This window comes from Rhipicephalus microplus, chromosome 4 (genome assembly GCF_043290135.1).
Source record: "Rhipicephalus microplus isolate Deutch F79 chromosome 4, USDA_Rmic, whole genome shotgun sequence".
Taxonomy (NCBI): domain Eukaryota; kingdom Metazoa; phylum Arthropoda; class Arachnida; order Ixodida; family Ixodidae; genus Rhipicephalus; species Rhipicephalus microplus.
The window spans coordinates 32,897,676-32,921,183 of record NC_134703.1 but is presented as its reverse complement, the minus strand read 5'-3'; the positions used below and the strand labels follow the sequence as shown (position 1 = coordinate 32,921,183).

The 23,508-nt window shown below is 47.0% G+C and overlaps 1 protein-coding gene across 1 annotated transcript; it reads right to left on the bottom strand.

The window, feature by feature from the left end:
- Positions 1–1,762: 1,762 nt before the first annotated feature.
- On the bottom strand, positions 1,763–22,963 carry LOC119171840 (uncharacterized). The gene is made up of 2 exons (XM_037422699.2): positions 22,819–22,963; positions 1,763–4,773 (listed from the first exon to the last, which is right to left on the bottom strand). The coding sequence occupies exons 1-2, from the start codon at positions 22,855–22,857 to the stop codon at positions 4,258–4,260; spliced, it is 555 nt and encodes a 184-aa protein (XP_037278596.2). The 5' UTR covers positions 22,858–22,963; the 3' UTR covers positions 1,763–4,257.
- Positions 22,964–23,508: the final 545 nt, after the last annotated feature.

Genomic DNA, 23,508 nt, shown 5'->3' with positions numbered 1-23,508 from the left:
AAAATCACCCTTTCCATCGTTGGGACCCGAGTCGACAACCTTCGAATTACGCCTCTGACGTTCTGCCAGTTGAGCGGCAATAGAGAGTGCTCCCAAGTACACTTTGTAGGGTCTTTGTGTGTTTTTCATCCTTAGGAGTGCTGGCCAGTGCCACTCTTGCCCCTGGCGGTGAGTGTGGAACACTCTTCCTGCTGGGGGTAGTCACTTGACATGCGTAAGTCTAAGGTTGTTGGTTATTTGTCGTCCACTTTATTTCCTTTCAATTTAGGTTTTAATCATTACACTGCAATTAAAGAACAGTTAATCTTGACTCTGTTTTCATTCGCTTAAAGGGACACTAAAGGCAACTATTAAGTCGACGTTGATTGTTGAAATAGCGGTTCAGAAACCTCGTAGTGTTACTTTCGGGCCAAGGAGGGCCTATTTTAAATAAAATCGCGTTTTAATGCTCCGTATCGGGTTAGTGCACTTCAAGTTACCCGTCTTAAGAAGCGGACCGACCGAACCGTCTCACGTCACTGTTGCCGTGCACAACGTTGCCAGCTTTACTGCGCTAGCTAGTAGCAGTAGACCGAAAGCAGCGGAAGCCACAGCAGCAACAACGGCCATTGATCAATTTCCCACCATTGGCTTCAAGATTACAGACGTTTTTTTGTTTCAACTGCGCCCCGCTAGATGACATCACCTCTTCCGTGTAACCACGCGAAAATTGAATGTTTGAAACAGTCGCGCCAATCCCCATAGTAATGACCAGCGGTTCTTTTTTTCATGGATCAAGCAGAAACGAACACGCAGCACTTTATTGCGTCTCTTGATGCAAGGATGGTTCTTGATTTAGGGAGGATAGATTCATTAATAGTGAATAATTGTGGGTGGTTCGTCTGATGTCATCGGGATCATTTTGAGAATGTCCTACTGCGGCGCATGTGTTCTTGTGCATTTACCTTAATTTCTTGGTAAGCATCCCTCTCGTTGTTAATATTGTCGTTTTAGATGTCATACATTGAGCTTTCACTCTGACGTAAATTGTTATTTGACTTTAGTGTCCTCTTAAGTGTCTGCCGGTTCTATTAGCTGTACCTAACTAAAAAACGAGCCCCTCGAGTAATTCCCCTTCCTCCGTAACAGGTGGACCCGTATGTTTACGGAGTTCCAACCACTTTTGAGAATTCCTGCAATCAACTACTGTGTTTGAACTTTGTTTTGTTGTACAGGTAGTAACGCTTCCTTTAGTTTAATCTTTTTCCACCGTTACCATTGATGCCGCCCGTTATTCCCTCACCAACTTGAAACAATGAAACACGCTGTGCATTGTGTGTGTCACATTCATATACTTACATCACACGGCTTTCACCTCCTGTCTGCCGCGGGAGACTCCATTTGCACCTCGACTGTTTGGAATCACGTGACGAGAGCATGACAAACGTCGCGTGCGACGTCATGCCCAACCGTACAATTTGAATGAAATACGTGGTTCCACCTGGCGTCACGTAAGTACCGCTACTGTGGCAGTTATCATCAGTGAGGAAAGGGGGGAGGTGGGGGGTCAGTTACCGACGCTTGGCTGCTTCGCGGTTCTGTTTTGCCAGCATCAATCGCTACTGCCATAGGAGGGTAGGCGATATCGTGCCTCTCTACCAGTGACGTCACACATGACCTTTCTGCTCGCGTCTCGTGACCCCGAGCTGTCGAGCTGTGTCACTTCTTGTAAATAATGGAAGCCATCCTCGTCTACAAACGAAAGTCAAGCGGGGACAGTACACAGAAAGCACACAAATTTATTAGAACCGAGGCACGCATAAATATTGTAACACATACAACAAAGTGATATGACATATTTTGTCTGAGTCTACAAAAGGTTAGCACGCAAAAAACAAAAAAAATCATGTTCATATACTTTTTTTATTCGCGGAGGTGATATTCGCTGATGTCAGGCAGCCAAAATCCGGGCAATCACGTTCTCATGACCAGTGTCACTATACTGACACTGAGGCTTGTTAACTTGCTCGTGTGCTTACATTATAAACATTTGCGAAGCGACCACTTACGCTGAAGAACTTGCAGTAAGAACTGTTCGTGGCAACGTTCAGAATAGTACGTGCTCCAGGTCGACTATCCGCACACGAATCTGCTTGTTTTGCGCTCACAATGCTCACTTGTTCACCTAACAGACAAAAAAACATGAATCTGAACGCATTACGCTACTATTTCACCATCAGCAAGTCACTTCTTGCTATTGGGTCTCTGACTTCAGCTGGCGCCGTCGTACGCGCTGCCTCTAAAGTATGCAGTATACATGGGCTAAGCGAAAGTACAATTGAAACACACAATCTCCAACTTGTACTCGAAGGCTGCGTTTTAATTGTCTCATTTTTCCCCCTGAACAGTGAATAGCACTTAAACAACAAGGAATTGTAGGTGGGTGTCATGTTAGCCAAAATGAATCAAATAAATAGACGCTTTTGTGAGCACTTTTTTTTTGTTCGACACAAAGATGCTAGTTCACGCACACACGCACACACACATAATGGCAATTCAGTTTTCATTGATTCTCTGGGGTGAATCTGAAAGTAAATGCTCTTAGATAACTCAGCGCTAACTTGAGCTTTACAATAAAGAAGAAAGAATTGGGTAAGATGCGCTGTTCAGCTGTATCACGTAACAACCTCAGTCAGCCAGCATTGTATCTTAGTAACCCATCGGGCTTGTTTTTCTCTTTCACGTCATAAGGTTACGCAGTGGATCTCACACCTTCTGCACTTTGGCTACTTGACAAAAACTCTTCTTACAACGCAGCAAGAACTACCCAAAGCCGATAGACACTTTGGTTCAATACATTCTCATACTGAATCAGCGCTTGACTTTTAGCGCGCCACAAGTGGAGCGCTAGGCCTTCGACACAACTGATCTATCCACCTTCTTGCCAAACGCTTGTCTCTACGTCACAGTGATGCCTCAGCACAATGGAGCAGCATGAAATTTCATTGTAACTATCGCTAGTCTAATTAAGAAACTAAAAACACTTGAGAAATGTGCTGTTTCTTAGACATTCTTTTTACCTTCATATGAACAGTCAATCTGCCCATGTGCAGGACCACTTCAAAAAGTCTACGGCTGTCTCTCTAAAGATGGCACAACTCCGAGTCACCGACAGGACCATACCGATTCCGAAAAAAAAATGAAACAGGTGCATGACTACATGCTGTTGAAATCACAGTACCCTATAAGTATTCTGCAATTACCTAAGCCACCAGCTGTTTCCATGATGCCTGTCCGCACTAGACCATGATGCCTGTCCACACTTCTGGTCTGCTGGCCCTCACTTGCCTACAAATAAATGCACTCTTGCATCGTTTTGCCTACCAATGCTAAATATGTAGAAAATTGTATACGATTTTGTTTCACATACCATCCATTCCAAGCTTCCGAGTTTAACATAAGTACTTCATGATGCTGCCGCATGGTCTTAAAGACAGCATTCTAACGATGTTAAAAACAACGTTTATATAACGGTATAAGCCCTTCGATTGTGTAAGTTAGAAAATTAGCGATGATGCCTCGCTAACCATTGACAACATGGCACGCTAAATTACTGCACCCAAGTCTGAATTGTAGTGAATTCCAACTTTTCAGAATGCTATTCTTGCGAGAATACCCGTACGACCGGGGCCTCACTTTAACGAAGAGCTATCCTATTGTCGATATTCCATCTTTCTATAAACGCTTTTGTGCATGCTTCTTGGCACTTGCGGTCAGCGCTGAGAGCAGACCAACTTTCCAGCAAGTTCTCTCGCCATCGCTAAGAACAGTGCTGAGAAAGTGTCATACCGTTTTAGATAAAATTTTGCGAGTTCACAGGCATTTGTAAATTATCAAGTACCTGCATGTCAAAAACAATGTCATCAATGTTGGCCGTCTTAAACGCCCCCAGCAAGGCGTTCATATAGATGACGAGTAGGGGGCACAAATATGACTAATGTCATCCAATCGTTGACTTATGCCCTTTTGCTTGATGGGGACAAGCATGAGTCATACAGAGTCGAAAGCGATGACTTTTCAGACCTCAGCAGCAAGCCTCGACACCAAACGAAAGCTACGCAAAGTGCACGCTGATAGGTCGAGTGTCTTGCAGAGTGGTAAACAATGACGACGATCATCCTACCAAATAAACAAAACAAAAAAAACGAAGGGAAATGCGCGACGCGCCATTGAGAGCGCTCAGCCCCGAACTTTCAGAGTAACGTCTGTCCGGGCCACTCAAGCCTTGTAGGCTCCGCCGAAGGGCTTCGCGGCGTACGTGTTTTTCGACGTCCCGTAAAGGCCATTGTACAGTTTTGCCGTGGACATGTAGGGGTAGGCCTGCGCGTAGGCAGCCTGCAGTCCCTGCTTTCCGTATCCCAGTTTGCCAGTCTGAAAGGATCCCGGAAAGTGTATCTTGTGGGCCGAGTGGAGCAAGGGCTTAGACGCCGCAGCCACTAGATCGGGCTTGACGGCGACCGACGGCTTGTACGCCTGGTAGCTCGGCTGCTGCTGCTGTTGCTGTTGGCGGCGAAAGAATAGTGCATTCACTAGACCTCGGAGGCGAGACCCTAGCGATGGCCTCGCCACAGGCCTTGCCAGGTAAGCTGTCGGGAACCCTTGCTGGTAGGCGAGGCCGTACACTGTAGGGTACGATGCCAGCGGCTGCTGCTGCCGGAACGAGGCGGGCTCTCGTTCGGTGGCTGACTCGGCGTGAACGCCATTGGCAAGCGCTACAAACACGGCCAGGAAAAGCTGCAATCGGAAGAACAAATGACAGAACATTCACTGTGTGTTGAGAAAACGATGAGTCATGCAAGTGATGATTTCTTGATAGACTGTGCCACTCTAATAGCACTCATATGCATTTTCACTTTAGAACGACCTTACCACACTTTCAATGACATGGTGGAGTCTTTACCAGTATACGTTAGGTTTACCACTGAACTAAGTGTACTTTTTTTTCAATGTAGCTGAAGGTTCTTCGTTAAATGCTACGCGCATTGCAACAACAGCCAACTCGAGTGTTTAACCTTTGTACCAATCAACAAAACATTCAAATTAATGCCGAACATCAGCATGGAAGCCATGCCTACTCCCTTCGCGATAAGTTTCGATATCTTCATACCTAAAATATTCCTTGTAACAGCAGTTAGCAGGTGCTTTGGAATTGCGGAACATATGAAGATACTCTTTGAATACAGAAAGAGGTCTCGTAAAGGTGTTGAACTGAGTAATCCGGAGAAAAACGCGCACTTTCCATCATATTGGGCTGCCGTTTCATTGCCAAGCATAAGCGTTGTTCCGTGTACTCGTACCTGGCGATAGTTTTAGCGCGAGAACAGAACGACGACACAGAGACAAGAAGGACACGAAGGACTTGTCTCTGTGTCGCCAGTCTGTTCTCGCGCGATAACTATCGTCATGTCATACCAACTAGCCCAAGCTGCCACACTTCTAAGGGCACACAAAGTTGCCAGGCGTACTCGGTCATAGCCCGGGCATACTCGGACAGAGTTCATTGTGGCCTACTAACACAGCGAACGTTTCGTAACACCTTACACTCGGTTCTGACAACGAGCGCAGTTATTCCACGTCGCCCCTTTAATAGGCCGGCGAACTGACTCACGAGTAACCTCACTCGGACTCGCTGAGACACAGATAGAGCCACGAGTCTGAGTTTGAGTGAGTCTGCGGGAGTAATATTTTGATGAGTTTGAGTCCAAGTAAGTCCGGGTCAAAACGTTTGCGGTGAGTCTGAACCCGAGTGAGCCACAGGCGCAATATGTATCTCATGAATGATTCTGAGAGAGCTTCACAAGGTTTGCCGAGCTATGTCCACGTGGAAGTGTGGCAGCTTGGGCTAGTTGGTATGACATGACGATAGTTATAGTGCGAGAAAAGAACGACGACACAGAGACAAGAAGGACACGACGGACCCGAGCTTCGTGTCCTTCTTGTCTCTGTGTCGTCGTTCTGTTCTCGCGCTATAACTATCGTTATGTCCGCGTGAGTTCGGCTCTGTCCGAGTATGCCCGGGCTATGACCGAGTACGCCTGGCGACTTTGTGTGCCCTTAGAAGTGTGGCAGCTTGGGCTAGTTGGTATGACATGACGATAGTTATCGCGCGAGAACAGACTGGCGACACAGAGACCTTCTTGTCTCTGTGTCGTCGTTCTGTTCTCGCGCTAAAACTATCGTCAGGTTTGTGTGCCCCTTTGTATCGCGAATGAAGCTTGCGCACTTGAAAATGCGTAATCGTCAGCAGAAAACAGCTAGGCAGTATCACTCGCTCCGCAAACATCATTGCGGCGACGAGGTTAGCGGGAACAATGCGAAACGATCCTGCGGAAAGCGTCCGAGAAGCCCACTAAGCGAGGTGGTCCCGTAAAAGCGGGGCAGGCCGAGTGCCAGGAGGAGGGGGGCCGCTGTTTGGGGGGCGGGAAGGAGCTGCCGGTGCAGGTGGCGTTCGCGGATGTGGGTCAGGCGGCGGTCACGGCCACTTCCTGCCCGGGCGGATGGCTCGTCCCAGCTCGAGACAAAGACGCGCCCCGAGGTGACCCTCCCCGAGCCGCCCTCTCTTGCGTGTGCCGTCGAGTGCGCATCCGTGGACAGAAGCGATGCGGTGTCGAGCGCGCAATGCAGCAGCGGGGCGGTGAACGGGAACAGATGCGATTAGCTCGAACTAACTGCTTCCTAATGCGTTCACGGTGACTGGCCCGCACGTGGAAGTCAGTCGCCGGGGAAGCGAAACAAAGGTCGTGCACCGCTTTCATCTGGCCGCCCTCGGTCGCCAAGATGCCTCTGTGGCCTCGTGCTGTCGCTTTTTCGCGGATATCGAATTAGGAAAGAGAGAGAATTCATAGAAAGCCAGGGTGGTTGACCAGATGAACTTCCGTTTGGCTGACGGGCGATAAGAGAGGGAGTGATGGGATGAGAGGGGAAGAAGAGGTGAAGGGAAGAAAACAGAGAACGCAAAGTAACCACCTCGTGGGTTTCTGTCGAGGTCTCTCATGAAGGCCGACTGATATGGGCAGCTCGAATGTCACATTCCTTGAATTGATGTATCTTTAGAGGCACCGCCTATATTGTTCTGATGTCGGACCACTGTCCAGTTGGTACTGTACACATATCACTAGCCTATACCCAAGAGATAATCGCTCAATTTAGGGTTGTGGCATTCGATAAAACCATGCTATGACAGTATATTCTTTTGTTTAGATGGCGACAATCACTTCGTACAATGCAGGCTGCTAGCACACAACGAGAAATAAAGTTAGAGAGTACGCTGTCTCACTTAACTCAATGCTTCAGGTCGCCGCTATGTGCGAATGAGTTTCTATGCAAACTTAACGACAAAGGCATCAATTACATACCTCGTATTGTATTATTTTTTGTATACAATGGAAATTTCTGTAAAAAAGCCATGACAGACAGACAAAGTTACTATCTTCGTAATCGAAGTCTACGTCAAAGCGTAAATACTTAGCCGCACTTATAGTTTTCTTGAAGTGAGCAATTAAAATATTTGTTAATTGACATATATAATTATGTTTGAGGGCAGTTTACGTTGAAAATCTGCACTACTTGACGAGTTACAACGACCAGTTTTGTAAGTTCTCAAAAATGCACCTAATATGAAATGATAATCGTCGAGATTGAAGCCCCCGATCCAAGCGATATCGCAACTAAAAGCGCCGGGCTCGCAGAAAATGCTGCCGCTGTGTTGCGTCAGACCGGAAGCTCGCGTGACGCACTTTGAAAAGTGGTGCGTCGAGCTGAATCTGGGAAGGACAAAAACAGCAATTCACCTGAAGTACACAAGTGTATACAGCTTCTTGACAGGATGTGATCTTTCGCCTTATCTAAATCTTTAACGTGGTACCCAATAAAACCAAAGTGACCTCTCTTTATTTCGCTGTACAGCGTAAAACCAGGGTCCATTTGTGTCATGGCGCTTCTTCTCACGGACAATTGAGAGATTGATTTGTGGGCTTTAACGTCCCAAAACCACCATGTGATTATGAGAGGCGCCGTAGTGGAGGGCCCCGGTACTCTCGACCACCTGGGGTTCTTTAACGTGCACCCAAATCTGAGCACACGGGCCTACAACATTTCCGCCTCCGTCGGAAATGCAGTCGCCGCAGTTGGAATTCGATCCCGCGACCTGCGGGTCAGCAGCCAAGTGCCTTAGGCACTAGACCACCGCAGCGGGGCGACAATTGAGAGTCCTTTGCAAGCTGATTTAGAGTTTACAAAAGGAACACTTGAGCACAACGCACCAAAATGAAAAGAATGAAGAATCCACTCTTGTATACTTCAAACGGCATGCCATTTTACTGACCGGATTCTGCTGTGGCGTGCATGTGTTCAAAGTTTGTCACGTGAACTTCCGGTCTGACGTAACACAGCGGCGGCATTTCCTGCGCGCCAGGAGAGCTCAGTTTCGGAAGCACCTGAACCGAGGCCTTTGACGTACGACGAGTAATACAGCAAGTGTCATCTATCGTTCTGGTATTTCTAAAGAACATGGTTCGGCCGTAAATTGTCGACTCCCACTTTAAGATAACTAAACGTTAAACAATGTGTTTTCCTTAATTAATTATTTCGTAACAACCATAGGTGAAGCAAAGTATTTTCGCCCCGACGTAAAGTTCGTGCGCCTGCTGTCATAGAATTTTTTTTATTTTGAAAACATTGCGGTATTGTCTCAAAATAATGCCTCACGAACGCAAGCACTTAGTCGCTGCCACGGGCTTTCACCGGTGAATCCACTTGTGACATGGTGAACATAGCCTCATGATGAAAGCATTATATATGAGAATTGATTTCACCCTGAAAATAATAGTGTATACATGTGTTACAAGTTTCCAACTGCACTTGCTGTAGTTTGCAAAATGCAATCAGCTAGAATAATTATTTTTGCTATCAATTTTCCATATGTCAAGCTGTCTTGTTTCACACATTTATAATACACTGCGTTTGCAAACGTTTTCCTCCGCATCCCACGGCTTCGAAATAGCGACCGCTATATTTGATTATCTGCATTTCGATTGATGTTTCATTTCTCTCGCTTTGTTCTGCATCGGTATATCTCGCGCGGTATGCGTTGTGGTGCAGCAGTCGACGCGAGAGAGGCATCATAAGGACGCAGAGAAATGCAGTGAACAATTGTCGCGATATCAGCTAGCTCTGGGAATACCCGCGCGGGAATATATTACCAGGTACTAAATAATGTTTTTTTTTTATTGTACGGCATTTCGGGAGATGAGGACCTTAAATATGAGCCACCGTATGTTCTCGAAGATACCTGAAATCAGGTCCCCGTTTTAACCTCGAGTCTCGGCTACGTTCTTGACTGTCGTGGAGAAAGTGATGTCGCTCACTGTACAGAAAATGAAGAGAATAGAGTGCCCCTCAGCAGTGTTGCACAAGAGAAGGTATGATTAATTATTAAAATCAATAGGCAGTAAAGACAGATAATGGTTGGAGTAGACCACGGGTGAGGGAATGGTCTGCCGTGAGCTCAAAGGAGTCTTGACCCGACATTTACACATCGTATAAAATGTCCGTTTTTCCTTTTCTCGGTATGCAGTGCTAACGCATCGGGGTCACACAACATGTACACAATACTTTACTTTGATTTTGTTGGTTTGAGACGCGAAACCACACATATCAATCGTTTACGTTGATTTTAAAACCTTTCTGGCTTGCTGATGCTCGTTTACTACTCTTTGAAGTAGTAAATGATACTCATTTACTACTCTATGAAGTAGTAAGTGAGCCTCGGCAAGCCAGGCCAACTGAAATGTGCATTATCCCGACGAGTCACCAGCGTTCCACTGAGTTTGCGAACCCTGCGTCCTGCGTGAAACCTAAATCGCCGAAATCACTGTCTGGGTCGCTGGAGGACGATTCGCCCATCGTTGTCTACGAGCACCACGAGCAAATGACAGATCTGCTGCCGCTATACTGCATTGCGAGTGAGTCTCCACGTAATGTTACACTGCACTGATAAGCCACCCCCTCCATATCGAGACCGAAGTTTTTTTTTCTTTTTATGTAGCATATTACAAACATATTCAATGCATTCTTAGGCAGCATGACACTCTTTTTAGGGTTTTCTATAGGGGTGTTTTTATATACAGTGGAAATCAAAAAAATATATTTAAAGCACGTGTCAGCACTTTAAGTTCCTTTGTTGGTGTCATTGGTTGCGAGTGAAATTGTCCGTAACAGAAAAGAACGGGAAATATGCAAATAAAATAAATAATAAACATCTTAGTTTCGAATGAGAATCAAACACATGCCTTCTCCGTGACAAGAGGGTGTGCTACAACAGAGCCACGTCATTGCTTGAAATGGCTTTGAAAAAAAAATACTATATTAATGTTGTGTAATCAAAGGAGTCTTCAACGCATCATATATTGCGTGGCATATGTGTTGAATCACGCCAGGCATCGCCAAAACACGTGAATTTATCAACATGCAGGTTTTTTTGACATACGACACGTTGCAAAGTGCTCAGACATACTTAGCAATCATCAGCTGCAAAGACATCAACAAAGCCGCTGTGTAGGGTTCGCGTGTTGACCATCAGACGCGTAATGAGCTCTTTCACTGAAGATTCGCTAAAAAAAGAATTATAGTCTAGTGGGAACTATGCAACGGTACTTGCAGTAGGTATTCTAAAGTACCTTAAAACAGGCAATTTTTCACGCACAGACGTACGTTTTTTTGTTGTTTTTTTGCGACACGGTTGATGCATGCACCGAGAACCAAAACAGGGCTAGCAAATCAGGAGGTAACGAGCATGGGGCCCGATTATTACTCTATCGCGTTCTCCTCTTGAAGGCGAAGCTCAGGCATCCCCCAGGTTTTGTAGCGTAACCTACACCGGCCGAGATTGAGCAGCTTCGCGTGTCTTATGAAGCAGTGATGCGCATGCGCGAGGAGCAGTGACGTCACACGGCGCACTGCTAGAGACCCGGAGAAGACCTGGAAGCTCCTGGAGAGATGTGTCACCAGTGGGCTATAGCGCTTGATCCGCGTGCTTGCTTGCTAGTCCGTCTGTTCATCCGTCCATCCGTTGTTCCTTCCACCGTTCGTCATTTCGCGCGTTCGTATCTCACGCTGTGTATCCTGGCGTAGCCGAGCTAAGCCACTGCTAAAATGTTTTCTGGTTGTTTTGTACGTGATCAATGCTTGATGGCATCCCTCACCGCTTACAAAATACTCCTGGGGCATGTAAGGCGTCTCCACAACAGTAAACAAATAAACAAAAAATTTCACCATCTCCCACTAAACGGAACCATGAGTAGCATGCCGAACAGCGCATGGGTCGACTTGAAGTTACGTTCATCACGGACGCCTTGCCCGATGCTAACGCGTCCTTGCAAGGGGAGCACACCATGTATTCAGCCCCGCCGCGGTGGTCCAGTGGCTAAGGCACTCGACTGCTGACCCGCAGGTCGCGGGATCCAATCCCGGAGGCGGCTGCATTTTTGATGGAGGGGAAAATGCTGTCGGCCCGTGTGCTCAGATTTGGGTGCACGTTGAAGAACCCCAGGTGGTCGCAATTTCCGGAGCCCTCCACTATACGGTGTCTCTCATAATCATACGGTGATTTTGGGACGTTAAACCCCACATATCAAGCAAGTAATCACCATGAATTCGTTGTAGCTTCTGCTGCTGTTACTCGTTCCAAACTTCTGCTGGAGCACGCCACGCGGGAGCACGGGTGTTCATTGCGCGTCTGCAGAATCTCGTTCCCCGACGCCATCACGTGACGCTGAGAGAGTGTAAGGGGGAGAGGCTTACCTTATACAAGCCCGAACGCGCTAGCGCGTGAGCGCGCTCTGGCAGTGCATGGGCCAGCTGTTGCGCATGCGCACTAAGGGTGGTCACGCGGCACACCGGATCGAACTCCGCTATGAGCTGCTTCGGATGTAAAAATAGAATTTTGCTTTTGCGGCAAAGCAAGAGAATGGTAACCAAGGTGGCGTAGCTAAAATGGGTTGATGGTTTCACTTGAACGTGAAAATTCTGTTCGTTTTGTTCAAGTAGACACACCAAACCTGTGACGCCCACACAATCTATAGTACACTCTAAAGACTTCCGGAGCCCTCCCCCGTAGCGTCTGTGACATTCATATGGCAGTTTTGGTATGCGAAACCCCAACAATCATTTGAGTCTACTCTCTTAAGCCGGTGTTCTGTTTGTCTGCTTCTTTGGGATTCCACATGTATTCACTTCTCGAACAGAATAGATTCCGTCCAATTACCTATTTTTCGAGCAGTGTTTATGTGAATGTGAAAGAAGCAGGTCATGTTTCCCGGAATCCCACCGCTTCGCAACCATATGTAACGATGTGTGTATGACGTGTTACCATAAAAAAAGCTCCTAAACCACGTCCTATATTTTGCAAACATTTGAAGTAAACACGCGCATCGCGTGCACAATGCCGTCACAATCAATGGTGCCGCACGTGACAGCTCTACAAGCCGAAGGCACGCCAGGAATTCAAAAAACAATCCCTCCTCCTCTCTGGGCCCTTCCGACCTCCGTGGTGACATGTGTGACGTCACGATGTTCAATCTGTGATGCAAAGCAAAAGTCGTGATGTGATTGGTTCAACAATAACTTAAAATTTGCGGTTAGTCTGCAAGCAGCTGCCCGCGCTCCTTGTTGATGTTAGTCGAGTCGTGGTGTCAGCGGCTCCTCATCTCGCGTGGAGGTTCTCTGGCACAGCGTGTCACCGTACGGATCCGTCATGTTGGCGATCTTTTGAAGGCGTCCGCGCAGCACAGGGTCCCTATAACTCCGCCTCGTCCTCACGTTTCTTTTCCACCCCTTGCTATACTTTACTATGTATGGTTACGGTATGCAAGCCTCTCCCATCATTTCTCTCCTCCTCACCCTCACTTTTCTTTGTCGACCCCTTTTAATCATCATCAGCCTGACTACGCCCACTGCAGCGCAACGGCCTCTTCCGTGTTCCCACAATCGACCCGGTTTTGTGCTTTCTGCTGCCACGTTATGCATGCAAACTTTAAATCTCATCGGCCCACCTCACTTCGTCTCCTCCTCAGGCGTTTGCTTTCTCTGGGAATCCAGGCAGTTACCCTTCGAGGCAAGCGGCTATTCCGCCTACGCGCTGCATTCCCGGCCCATGTCCACATCTTCTTCTTGATTTCAACAATGATATGCTTAACCCCGGTTTGTTCCTTAACCCCCTTAAACTTAACCTCCTTCTAATACCATACTATGAATGGCTATATATGCTAAACACACACCCGCTTTCTGTGGCGCATACACATCAGCGGCTTTACCTCCACCTTCAACAGTTTCTTTGTTAAAATTCCGAAGCTTTATTAACACATGGCAAAGTAGCTCGGAGGCTATGGCGTTGCGCTGTCAATATAGGCCATCCATCCACAAGAACTCACAGGTTCTCCTGTTCATTCACCTCAAACAACTCGAAGGTGAAATTCGTCTCATTTTTCTCAGTCGATGTCCCATAAGAGAGCAGGGAACACGAGCGGTGGTGGCTTCACGTGCCAATGCAAAGCGGCCCCCTCGACTTCTTCTCTTGAACTTCCGCGCTCTCCGGTTTTGGTCACCACCCAAAGGAGCCCGCTACAACGGCATTGAGCGGCGTTACATCGCATGAAGTCACACCAGAATACGTGACGTCATGATAGCGTCACAAGCTTTTGCTATTTGTGACGTCATGACGACGTGATAAGGTTATAATTTTAACACGGAATTGTTTTATCCCGTTGTCCACCACGACACCGTGACGTATTTACGTCGCGGATACGACGTTGTAAATTGTTAACTAGCAGATTGCAAAGAGAAAAAAAAACGGGAAGTTCAGCAGCGTGGCATCGAACCAGCGACCTCGCGCTTCTCAGCGCGCGATGCTTACCATGGTTCTAAGCCACCTCTGTTCTAAGCCACTTCACTTTCGTGTTATAGCGATTCCTAAAAAGAGGTATCAACCACGTTTTTTTTTTTTTTTTCAATCGCACGTTCTCGATGCCACAGGACGGTCTCCACCTACGGTTAAATTTCCCGCTTGATGAAGCATCTAAGGTATTCGCCTTTAAAAAATCCAAACCCCGTGCGTGCTCCACCATGTCATTTCTTTGTTGCCCGAAGAAAAGGGGCCGTCGCGACAGTCCACTATTGGTGCTTGGTTGCAATGCACGGTGCTGTTACAGTGTAGCGCTGTGTTGCTGAACGCGTTTCATTCCTCTCGACGGTGATAGCGCTTTCTGATGGGAGCGATAACTTTTGCGCGCATGGATTTATGTGCACGTTAAACAGCCTCGAGAGACTGAAATAGACGCTCAAAGAACCACCTCTGCGTTTTTTATAGCCGACGGTGCAGCCCTGGGACGTAGGACACCGTAAATTCGGCACACGCAACGAGCGCGCCTGCAGCGAAACGAGCTTCGGCGGCGACCGCTGAGTACTTTTTTTTCCGCTTGGCCGTCAGATTGCGCAGGCACAGTTAGGTCGGTTAGCGACGCTTTGGTTACGCATGCGTGAGCTCAGACTCGATCCGCCTTCCCTCGAAGCCCTTCTTGCAAAACATTAGTGGTCTGGTGACCTTAAACGCCGCGTCCTCGAATCGCTGGGCGTCGTGGAAAGGCCGCCACCGCTGCTGAACAGAGCGTCCGTATGTCGTTTGCCGGCTTCCGTTGCGCCGAAACAGGGTTGCTTGCGTCACCCATGCAGCGTGCCCTAAGAGGGAGAAACCACGAGGATGCGGATGCACCGCTGACTGTGCACAAGGCGATACACACTTAGATGCGCGCACGTGTCAGCCTCTCTGACCTCCTGGCTGCGATTGCAAGCTTGTTTGAATCAAGTTAAATACTTTTATATGTTACCCGAGGGCGCATTTTGTAACGACACGTTTATTAAGACGAGAGTCTCAAGTATTTCGTCGCGCAGTGACCAAATCAAAACTCGGTAAGAAAAAAAATAGAACGCAGAGGGGAGGGGGGTCACATTTTTTTAGTCAGCGGTGAATCGATAGGCAATTACTTCTTATCGGGATGTTATTATGACGTCGCCACATTGTGATGACGTGATGACGTCATCACATGACATCACTGCTTGGTCAAAGGAGGGTCGACACCTGATGCTCGTTGCCACAAAAATATTTACTCAGTCGTTTTTGAATGCCGTATACAACGTGATGAAATGCGTTTGGCCCTGAAGAGAATATTAAAGGTGTTGTGAAATTGATATTAATTAATTGATGTACTAAGCACGTTGTAAGTGCGCCCCACCATTTGACGAGCACCACATGGCGGCAAGTTATATGTTGTTGGTTTCATTCGGTTGCGGTCAACGATATTTTTTATGTTTGGTTCTATACTCGGCGACAAATTTCTGCGGCAGCACAGCCAAGGCTATAAAACCCTCGCACGCCCTTCTTTACTATACGCTTCTGCATGTAGTCCACGAACGCTAACTTTCTTATACTGCGTAGCTTGATGGAAAATACAAAAACAAAAGGTGTAAATATTATGTTCAAGATTGTTTGCATTATTATTAAAAAGCATCAACTGTAAAAGTTTTTCGTTGTTTTCCCTTTCTAGTACACTGTAACGATAACGTCACTCGGTAGCAGCAAGGTCACATCGGTTGATTGATACGTGGGGTTTAACGTCCCAAAACCACCATATGATTATGAGAGACGCCGTAGTGGAGGGCTCCGGAAATTTCGACCACCTGAGGTTCTTTAACGTGCACCCAAATCTGAGCACACGGGCCTACAACATTTCCGCCTCCATCGGAAATGCAGCCGCCGCAGCCGGGATTTGAACCCGCGACCTGCGGGTCAGCAGCCGAGCACCTTAGCCACTAGACCACCGCGGCGGGGCCAAGTTCACATCGGAGCTTGTGAGCGAGCATGAGTGCGTGTTCATTACGTGATCTGTATTCATCGAGCAGGGAGAAGCGAAGACAGTGGTGCGTTGTGAAATGCTTTGTTTCCCGCACATGCAATCACCGAAAATTTGTGTGCGGTGTGGTATCATTAGTTAAAGTGGGACTCTAATTGAAAGTGACACCGGTTACCTGCCAGTCTTCAGCAACACCAGCTGCTTAGATGAAAAAGTGTGATTGGAAACTGTACGTAAACCCAACGAACCTTTTCCTAAATTGCGTTGCATACGTTGTTGGTGTTTCGGCTGCCTAACATTGTTAATGAGACCACGATGAAGATCCCGTACCGTATAACACCGTTCCCGTCGGCGTCTACAGAGGGAGTCATTCCTTGCGCTTTGCCTGGGTAACAGACGCGTTCATGTATATTACTCTGTTGACTGTGCAAAAAAAAAAAAAAAAAAAACAGCGTTGTTGGCCGAGTAAAGGTTATGTTTCACCCACTTGTATTTACGGACGTCAGACGCTCGCTTATGACCTATCGGTGCCAAGATTTCTGCTTCGCGTGGTTGCCTTCGCGTCCCCTAAAAAAATAACGCGAGCGTCTCCAGAAGGTTCTTGCGTCTCTAAAAGAAAGAAAACAGCGGCGGCGACTAGACATGCAATGAAATTTAGGAAATGGTTTCTTGGCTTTGCGTTTTCCTAATCGCCCAGTGCGTGCTCGGCCGTACCTTTCTTTTCTTTCTCAAATAAATCTCAACGCTTCAAAGAAGTTTCACATCTTTTCTCTTAAAAATGAACATTTTATTTCATCATCATCATAATCATCATCATCAGCCTGACTACGTCTACTGCAGGACAAAGGCCTCTCTCATGTTCCGCCAGTAAACTCGGTCCTGTGCTTGCTGCTGCCAAATTATACCCGCAAACTTCTTAATCTCATCTGCCCACCTAACCTCCTGTCTCCCCCTAACCCGCTTTCCTTCTCAGGGAATCCAGTTAGTTACCCTTATTGACCAGCGGTTATCATGTCTACGCGCTACATGTCCGGCCCATGTCCATTTCCTCTTCTTGATTTCAACTATGATATCCCTAACCCCGGTTTGTTCCCTAATCCACTCTGCTCTCTTCTTGTCTATTAAGGTTACACCTACCATTTTCCTTTCCATTGCTCGCTGCGTCGTCCTCAATTTAAGCTGAACCCTCTTTGTAAGTCTCCAGGTTTCTGCTCCGTAGCTAAGTACCGGCAAGATACAGCTGTTATATACCTTCCTCTTGAGGGATAGTGGCAATCTACCTGTCATAATTTGAGAGTGCTTGCCGAATGTGCTCCACCCCATTCTTATTCTTCTAGTTACTTCAATCTCGTGGTTAGGCTCTGCGGTTATTACCTGCCCTAAGTAGACATAGTCTTTTACAACTTCAAGTGCACTATTACCTATGTCGAAGCGCTGCTCCTTTCCGAGGTTGTTGTACATTACTTTCGTTTTCTGCAGATTAATTTTAAGACCAACCTTTCTGCTCTCCTTGTCTAACTCCGTAATCATGAGTTGCAATTCGTCCCCTGAGTTACTCAGCAATGCAATGTCATCGGCGAAGCGCAGGTTACTAAGGTACTCTCCATTAACTCTTATCCCTAACTGTTCTTATTCTATGCCTCTGAAAACCTCCTGTAAGCACGCGGTAAATAGCATTGGGGAGATTGTATCCCCCTGCCTTACACCCTTCTTGATTGGTATTCTGTTGCTTTCTTTATAAAGCACTATGGTAGCAGTTGATCCCTTGTAGATTACTTCCAGGATGTTTATATATGCTTCGTCGATGCCCTGATTCCGCAGTGTCTGCATGACTGCTGATATTGATACCTAATCAAACACTTTCTCGTAGACTATGAAGGCTATGTATAGTGGTTGGCTGTATTCTGAGCATTTCTTTATTACCTGATTAGTATCAATGTGGTCGATTGTTGAGTAGCCTGTTCGAAATCCTGCTTGTTCCTTTCGTTGATTGAATTCTGGTGTTGCCCTAATTCTGTTAGCGATTACCTTTGTAAATAGGTTGTATACTACGGAGAGCAAGCTGATCGGCCTGCAATTCTTCAAGTCCTTCTTATCTCCTTTCCTATGTATTAGGATGATGCTAGCATTCTTCCAAGATTCTGGTCCTCTTCCCGTCAGGAGACAGCTCGTAAACAGGGTGGCTAGTTTTTCTAACCCAATCTGTCCTCCATCTTTAAGCAGATCTGATGTTACCTGATTCTCACCAGCAGCTCTGCCTCTTTGCATGCTCTACAAGGCTTTTCTGACTTCATCTATCATTACTTCTATCATTTTATTTACTTCCTCCCAAATAAATGAAACATTAATCGTATGATGGCCGTGCGAAAAAGTACGCGTTGGATGCGTTTGCGAAACGGAAACCTAAATCACATGAAAACGGACTACTTGGCGTAGTAACACATGTGCCTAAACTCCGCCCACGTAGCTTTGGCAGTGCTGCCACAGAAAGTTGTCGCCGAGTATAGTTTCATGAAACACATTGTATGCTTGTAAAACTGGGTGGGTATCAAACAGTGTGGCTTCCACGCTGACCTCCTGCGTGTAGCATTTTGGTTTTTTTTTTTTTTTGAGGCTAGCTCGGCTGCGTTGTCAATTTTCACAAGACGACCTGCTCTTCTGTTGTCACTAGAGCAAGAGATTTTTTTTTTCATTGTCAACGTAATTCTTCCCTTTGTCGCGATGAACAACGCACCCTATACCGACATTGATTGGAATAGCTTTATTGGTATACTGACATGTGCAGATAGATTCGTATAGTCTGCACTACTGCATAGTAAGACTGAAAAACTCCACAGCGTCTTTTTCTTAGACTCCTTTAGCGCCGTTTTCGAAGCCTGCAGTATACCCACATTCATCATTTATATCGTGAACAATGTAGTGTTTTTCTTTCACTTTCTCTCACACGTCCCGCTGTACACCACACGATTAAAGAAACTCGTTCTTGGCCTACCTACAGTCGCTCCTTTGTGTGAGACATCTGCGCCACCAATCCCGTTCGGGTCACATGACTTTCATCCCTGCGTCATATTATTCTCTTTAGCTGCTTTATTGTGATAGCAATTATATGGACCCTCTTGGCTTGGTTTCGCAGCCGGCATCGACGTGGACGTCGGCACCGATGTCATGCACTGTATATGAATACGTATCTATATATATGGAAATGGAAGAAAGAAAAAAAATTTCAGAAAAAAAGCCTCCGACGTGCGGAATTGATCGTGGGGCCTCCGTGTCGTGAATGCGAAACGTTGAGCACTGAGCCACCGAGAGGTACCTCCTCCAATGTTTAAACTGCAAGCTATTCATATCTACCACTTAATGCTGTTGACGGGCATCTCGAGGGGGGGGGGATATTGTGTTTTCAGCATTATCAGCGAGATGGCGCATTCAGCCCGCGGTGGCTCTCATCTTTCACGCGTACTTAGGCCCACGTATAGAGAATAAGGTGGTGTACGCACCATCACGCGCCCTTATCTTGCAGTGGGGACAATCGTACGTCTTGGCTAGCCTTTGGGTTTCGTCAAAACGATTGTGCTGTAGTCACCGGGTGCACAAGGGTCACTGCAATCGTTGCACATCCTCTGTTTTTTTTTCATTTCTCATTCTCTCCACCTATTATTTTAGTGTGTGAACACAGAATGCCCATTTCTCAACAGCTAACAGACCTAAGGAATCTTGGACAATGAAAACTCGGCGTATGCTGTCATTGGCGTATACAGCATGTCAGGGGTGGGGTGGGGGGGCTCAAATTTTTGTAATTTTGCATATTTATATGTACATACATGCTCACATGGGAACGTACAGACGAACAAAGATGAATTATGCTTCCCCCTCCCCTTCTCAACAGAACAACAATCCTGGTTGTGTTACTGTGTGTTGTTACGAAAATGATGGCTGGTACCTCGTTTTGAAAAGGTTGTCAATCCTAACTCCTTGTTTCAAGAACGAAGAGCCTGCTGTTAGAAAATGCTGCGCAAAGAGTAATCACGCAACGCAATGTTAATTAAGAAAGAAAGAGGTACAGGAAAAGAGCCTCCCTTGCTCTTTAATGCACCTCGCGTTGCGTCATTACCTTTTGTAAAGTAATATCAAACTTCCTCTCTTTTAATGGCCCTGCTAAGTTCCTGCTACGGCTTCGAGATGAATCAGCTAAGGTTGTCAAATAATCTGGGTGTCAAGTCTGCCGAGCAACTTGCCGGGAACAAGATTGTAGCACGAACGTGGCTTAAGGGCTTGTTTCATTCATGGGTTTTCCAAAATTTATGTTGCACAAGCGTGAATAGACACCACAGAGGTTAAGATACCTGGCCTGAGACTGCGAGGACGCAGGTTCGAACTCCACTTCGCCGAGGAAGATTGTTTGATCTATTTCTTAAATCTGCAGCCGAATGATGCAGCTGAATGGTTCGTTTAGACATTTATCGGCATGAAAGTTCAAAACGCATTTTTAAAACGTGCTGTAGGTGAAGTCCTTCAGTCATTTGGCGTTTACGAAGCGTTGGCGCGCGCCCTGCTGCACCCGTTGTACGGCAATCACTCGACACATCCGATGCCTAACGTTATAACTGTGATGCTGAATTCCTCTTAATTCAAAGCAGTTTCCCTCATTTATGAACAGCACCTTTCTTATATCCTTCTTAAGCCACGTCTGAGTACCTTGCGTGATGTCATACGAGGATTTCGTGACATATTACTAATCTCTGTTCAATTAAGTTAATGCTTGCATCGTGCTTAACTCACACGTAAATGATTACACGTAGCATTCGTCTGACCGAACGCCTAATTTCCTTCCTCTATCTGGTCGTCCCACCAAAGTGTTTATTCTCTAGACTAGAAGTCGTCCTCAAACCATCTCGATACACTGTGACTGTCACTCGAATATATTAACAATTAAGTCATGCGTATATCGCTCCGCACAATAGGTATGGTCTTCGCTATGTAGGCCTTTTATGCCTAATAGATGAATAATTTCTTAGGGAAATGTCATCCTAATTACATCTTTAAAAGTCATTAGGCAGTGTCTTCACTATTCCCGTATCAAATACCCATATTTGACAAAACAGAATATTTTAATTCCTCAGCGTTGCCACGAACGACCTACCTTTAAGGGGATCTTCTGGATGACATCATTAATCGTAACTAATCTAAAACAGCGAACTTTTCCACGAGCAGGATTTTCATCAACTAAAGATTAAAAATGTACAAGGATGACATAGTTTTGCCGCTCCTTGTACGCCTTGATTGTGTATTTTGATTGCATTGTGACGTCATAAGGTAATTATCTAACAGGAACAAGCAATGCCTCTTCATTAAAAGAAACAAATAAATAAATAAATAAGTACTCCACACAGCCTTGATTGCGCGAAATTGTGCAGGGAAGAGACGAGTAGAGCTGGCCGTTAAGGCGCTGGCATAACCAAGAAGATTCAGCCCCCCCCCCCCCCCCCCCCGCCGGCCTTCTTTTCCCACAGAAAGTTTTTAAATTGTCGCGTTTATATAAATACCTACACATACAAACACACATGAGAACGTACAAAAAAGCGGGCCATTAGGCGCTCATACACCCACCCACCCCCATTCCCCCCTGAAAAATGTTTTGGCTACGCCCCTGCCTGAAGGCATTCGTCGCCCGAGACTGGAAGTGGTGGGGGTACTGAAATGCTGCTTCGACGGAAGTAGCCCAAGGCACATTCCGTGAGCCTCATTGAGATGAAGGGGTGAATGTGCGCTGCTAGACCCGCTCGATAGGACCTCGCTGAAGCACGCTCAGTCCAGGCACGTAATTTGTATGAAATTGGCCCCACGACCGGGTCGTTGCGTACAGTGTCCTGCCTCGTGCGTCTCTCTGTATGTACGACGGGTATGAAGGGGAGGGGGGGGGGGAGGCGATCCAAGCGTGGAAAATGTCCAAGGCACCAAACGGTATTCTTGACCACGCAAGATGGCGCGAAGTGAAATACAAGTTTTCAGGACTCTCCCAAGTTGCCGTTTTGCATTCTTCGCTTCCGCTCGCGTTGTTCTGCCGTAGTGATCGAATCGATGCAACGTGCGTGAGTAATCTCTTGCACTGCCCGAGAATTTGCATTGCGTGTATGCGGCTGTGTATTAAAGAGCCGGCTGTTAACACAACTGTATCCTGAAGTGGACAAGAGAGAGAAGATGTGAATGCAGGAAAATTAACCAGGCTGCACCCGATTTGCTACCCTACGCGAGGTGAGGGGAATAAAAACAAAGTAATATAGAAATAAATCCCTAGGAAAAAGAACTGGTATATGTGCACACATAGCCGCGCTCACAGCACACACCCAGAGACAAGGACCTCGGCAGGGGAGTGCTAAAGGGGCAGCCCCACCTGCACTTGACCCCCCTGCCCCCCCCCCCCCCCACCCGGTCATGATGGAACACTGGATTGCGTGTCCTAAGACAAAATCCTGAATACGCTCATGCCCGGAGGGTCACAAACTGAGCACTGATTTTCTTTTTTCATAGTCTGGTTAGCCTGCGACTGTTTTGATGGACTGCAATCCACGAAACACGTTTAAGGTATCCAGAACTTGCAGTGCGCTTCAAGCTGACGGTGTTGTCATTCCTTTGAGGAGTGTGCGTGTCGCGCTTATGCAATGAAGTCATAGTGTTGTGCCAGTTCAAAAAAATGATTGGTTAAGCGAATAGTTCTTTTCGCAACACGCAAATAAAGTTCAATCTAATCGTTTCCTACCAAAGTGAGCCGCATGAACGAGAGTTGGGCAAAGGAAGGGGCCGTCCCGTCTAATCAGTCGCACACACTACAACGGCGGTTACTGCACTAGCACCTCGCTGTGACGGCCGTTGCACTCACCGTGACGACAATGGCGAAGAAGCGAGGCGGGGAATCCATGTCTGCGCTGCTTTCCGACCACGGGGGGCGTCTGGGGGACGCGCGCTTCCGGATGCGCCTCTTATACGAGGTCGGCCTCGATTCGGGTCAGGTTCACGGACGAGGAGGGGGAAGGGGGGGGGAAGCTACGATCACCGGCAGCAGCCGAGCGGTGCTTGAAGACCGCCGGGGCGACTTTCACGAACAGCAGAAGCCCCGGCTGCACTGCGTGCGATGGAATTCCCCCCCACCGTTGTCGTGAGCCGCACCTGCGAGAATTGTCCCGTCCAGCGAATGTTCGAATCGTGGACAGAGGGAATGAGCGTCTGGAGAGCGGCGTCCGCCCTCAGCGCTGCAGATGGCACGATGCGGCCGATTCACGCATCTCGAATATAACAGCGACGTGCAAGGGGAAACCCAGACCGCAAGGCTATATACAGTAACCGGTGGTAGTTTACAAGAGAAGAGAAAATGGAGCACGCAAAAAAAACAAGAAAAAAACAACAACTGTCAACAACAGCACGGTGTCTCTTCGCATCTCCTCTACCACCTTGTTGCGCGCGATCTTCGCTCTGCTGCACGTGTAAGGGAGTGTACGCGCAAATGATGACGTCACTTCTGCAGTGGAAAAACCACCGCGGTAAAACTGAACGCCCGAAAAAAATAATAATA